Raw genomic sequence first — 2,456 nt, forward strand, 5'->3', positions numbered from 1 at the left:
GTAAAGAAAGGAAGAGAGAGAGAGAGGGAGAAAGAGAGGGAGAGACGACAGTCCCCTTTTTTCCTCATTCCCTGCTATGAATATTTTAGCAAAAAAGCGATTATTTCCGCCCTCACCATTAACTGATTGCACATTATACTTAAACAAAACTGATACGGTAGTACCATTTTTCATAAATTTCCTAAAAGAGAATTTCAGGAAATGAAAAGCAACGGTTCCAATTTTTCTTTTTTCACTTTAATTGATTCCCAGAATGATTTCAAAAAAAATCTTTTTAATTTTGATAAAATGACGCGAGATGATGGGCAAACAGTCTGGAAAAAGGAGGAGAAAGAAGTAAAGCTGGAAAATTGAATTTATCATGAAATGAAATCATCCCCTCTCTAATCAGTCATTCTACAATAATCCATCAATATTAATTCATTATTTTATCAGTGTAGTTATTTCGTGCAAAAAAAAAACTTCACAAATCATCAAAATCATCCAAAAGAACGGAAATTTGTTTCTTAAAGAGGCATTCGTTTTATTGGAATAGCGCATTTATTTCTCAAGGTCATTTGACAAAACTATGAGGTGTGATATTAATTTTCCATTAAAATTCTTAAAATGAAACATTACATCATTACTTTGATCATCCAGCCAGAATGGGAAAACTTTTTCATCAGTCGTCACTCACAGATTAGTTAAATGGAATTGAACTTCTACTTCACAATTTTATAACTTTAATTTCGAACATTTTTTTCAAAATATGTTTGAGCTGAAAACACAAGTGCATTGTAAATATTTATAATGAACTATTGCCACATATATGCAAATCAATTCTTGTATTCTTTTTTTTTAAGCTTTTGCTATCTTTTGTCTAGTCCCAAACATAAATGATGTGATATGATGACATTAATTATAGCAATAAACATTGAGATATCCCATCTCCCGAGATTTCATCGTCGGAATTTTATCACATAACTAAATCGACAAATCTAAAAATGAGTTTTTTAAAATTCAATACACATTGGATGGTATAAAAAAGTGGAAAGGAACTGTAAGGAATGTTTTGGGCTGTAAAAAAGGCAAAAAAAGAACTTTAAGCTCGCTCATTGATTACTCCAGGAAAGAAAATGTAAAAAGTGGGAAGATTGAATGAATGAATGGGCGAATGAGTGAATGAATGAGGAAATGAAATGAATAAATCAGTGATAGATTGTACGTATCAGAAGAGGACTGAAACAGGAAGAAGAACAGTTGGATCAAAAAGCGCACGAAGAATTTGGTATTTTCTATTTCTGAATAAAATGTTATTTATAAACCGTTTCGTGGTATCTCTAAACAATTGCTGTCTGCTAGAAGAGGTGACATTCCAATCAGTCATCTATTGTACTGCAAGAAAAATGAATGACAAATATGAGATAAAGCTTTTAGAGGAACTACCAGAATTTATACTGAATCAATCATAAGGATAAATTCCTTCTGGGAAATATAATAGAACAGAAAATGGCAAAATAAATCCATTTTTGTCAATATTTCATAATCAGTGACCATATCTTACTATTTTACATTCTAATTTTATGGACTCTGTCTGCCTATCTGCCACTATTTACAGTTAATTTTATTCACTTATCAAGTTCCTTAATTACTTGCGTAACTCCCATGAAGTCAACAATAAACACAACACTCAAATACAATGATCATCACAGCAGGTAATAGGTTTGACCTATCAAAAGTAATAGATCATTGGTGCAAGAGATGTTACGGCGAAAAAGTTAGGGCAGCTATAATATGATTAAGAACTTCTGAATCATTTAGCTATAACTTCAAGTTCAATGTTTCTGGTAACAAATGTTCATCCAAAAGGAAAAGAAAAACTTACGCGTCGGACAATTTCGCCAGGTCGAGGCCAGTCCAATGGCCAATCATCCCAATTACAATACCAACGATCGCTGTCCCAGAATGAATCTCGGGAACGCAGTATTGAACGATCATCTTGCCATTTATTTTCAACAAGCGTCATTTTCTTATAACAGCTGCAAGATGCTAACAAAGAATTGTTGATAGTAATCATACAGCACCACCAAACACAAGGCTAACACGTAAGCATGCGATTTCAAAACTAAACTAATTTATTACCATTTAGAAATTTTAGCCAATAATGTCCAATCTGTTAGATGGTGTTAATTATTTTTGATAACTACATCCTCTGATAAAAATAGTAAGATTAGTACAGCGTGACAAAAGGATGTCATCATCTGGTGCCAAAAGAGCAAAAAATAATGGGGAATAAGCCTTAAAAAGAGCACCGATGGACGTATTTGATCTTATCAACTTAAAATGAAACAAATTATGATAAAAACGGGAAAAGAGATGGGAAGAAATTAAAATAACTTTCGGAAAAGATAAAACCGAAACATTATTGACATTACATCTTCCTGTATAACTCCTGTCCTCTCTCTCTCTCTCTCTTC

At 32.5% G+C, this 2,456-nt stretch overlaps 1 protein-coding gene across 1 annotated transcript in view; it reads right to left on the reverse strand.

Annotated features, from left to right (window-relative positions):
- LOAG_16518 (hypothetical protein) overlaps nt 1-2,028 on the reverse strand; it is a 6,849-nt gene extending 4,821 nt beyond the window's left edge. The window contains exon 1 of the mRNA XM_020449171.1: nt 1,865-2,028. Coding sequence (XP_020307358.1) covers nt 1,865-2,005 — 141 coding nt within the window. The 5' untranslated portion in view covers nt 2,006-2,028. The remainder of the gene's footprint in view (nt 1-1,864) is intronic.
- Between the last annotated feature and the right edge of the window lie 428 nt (nt 2,029-2,456).

The sequence above is a fragment of the Loa loa genome (assembly GCF_000183805.2).
Source record: "Loa loa unplaced genomic scaffold supercont3.6, whole genome shotgun sequence".
NCBI lineage: Eukaryota > Metazoa > Nematoda > Chromadorea > Rhabditida > Onchocercidae > Loa > Loa loa.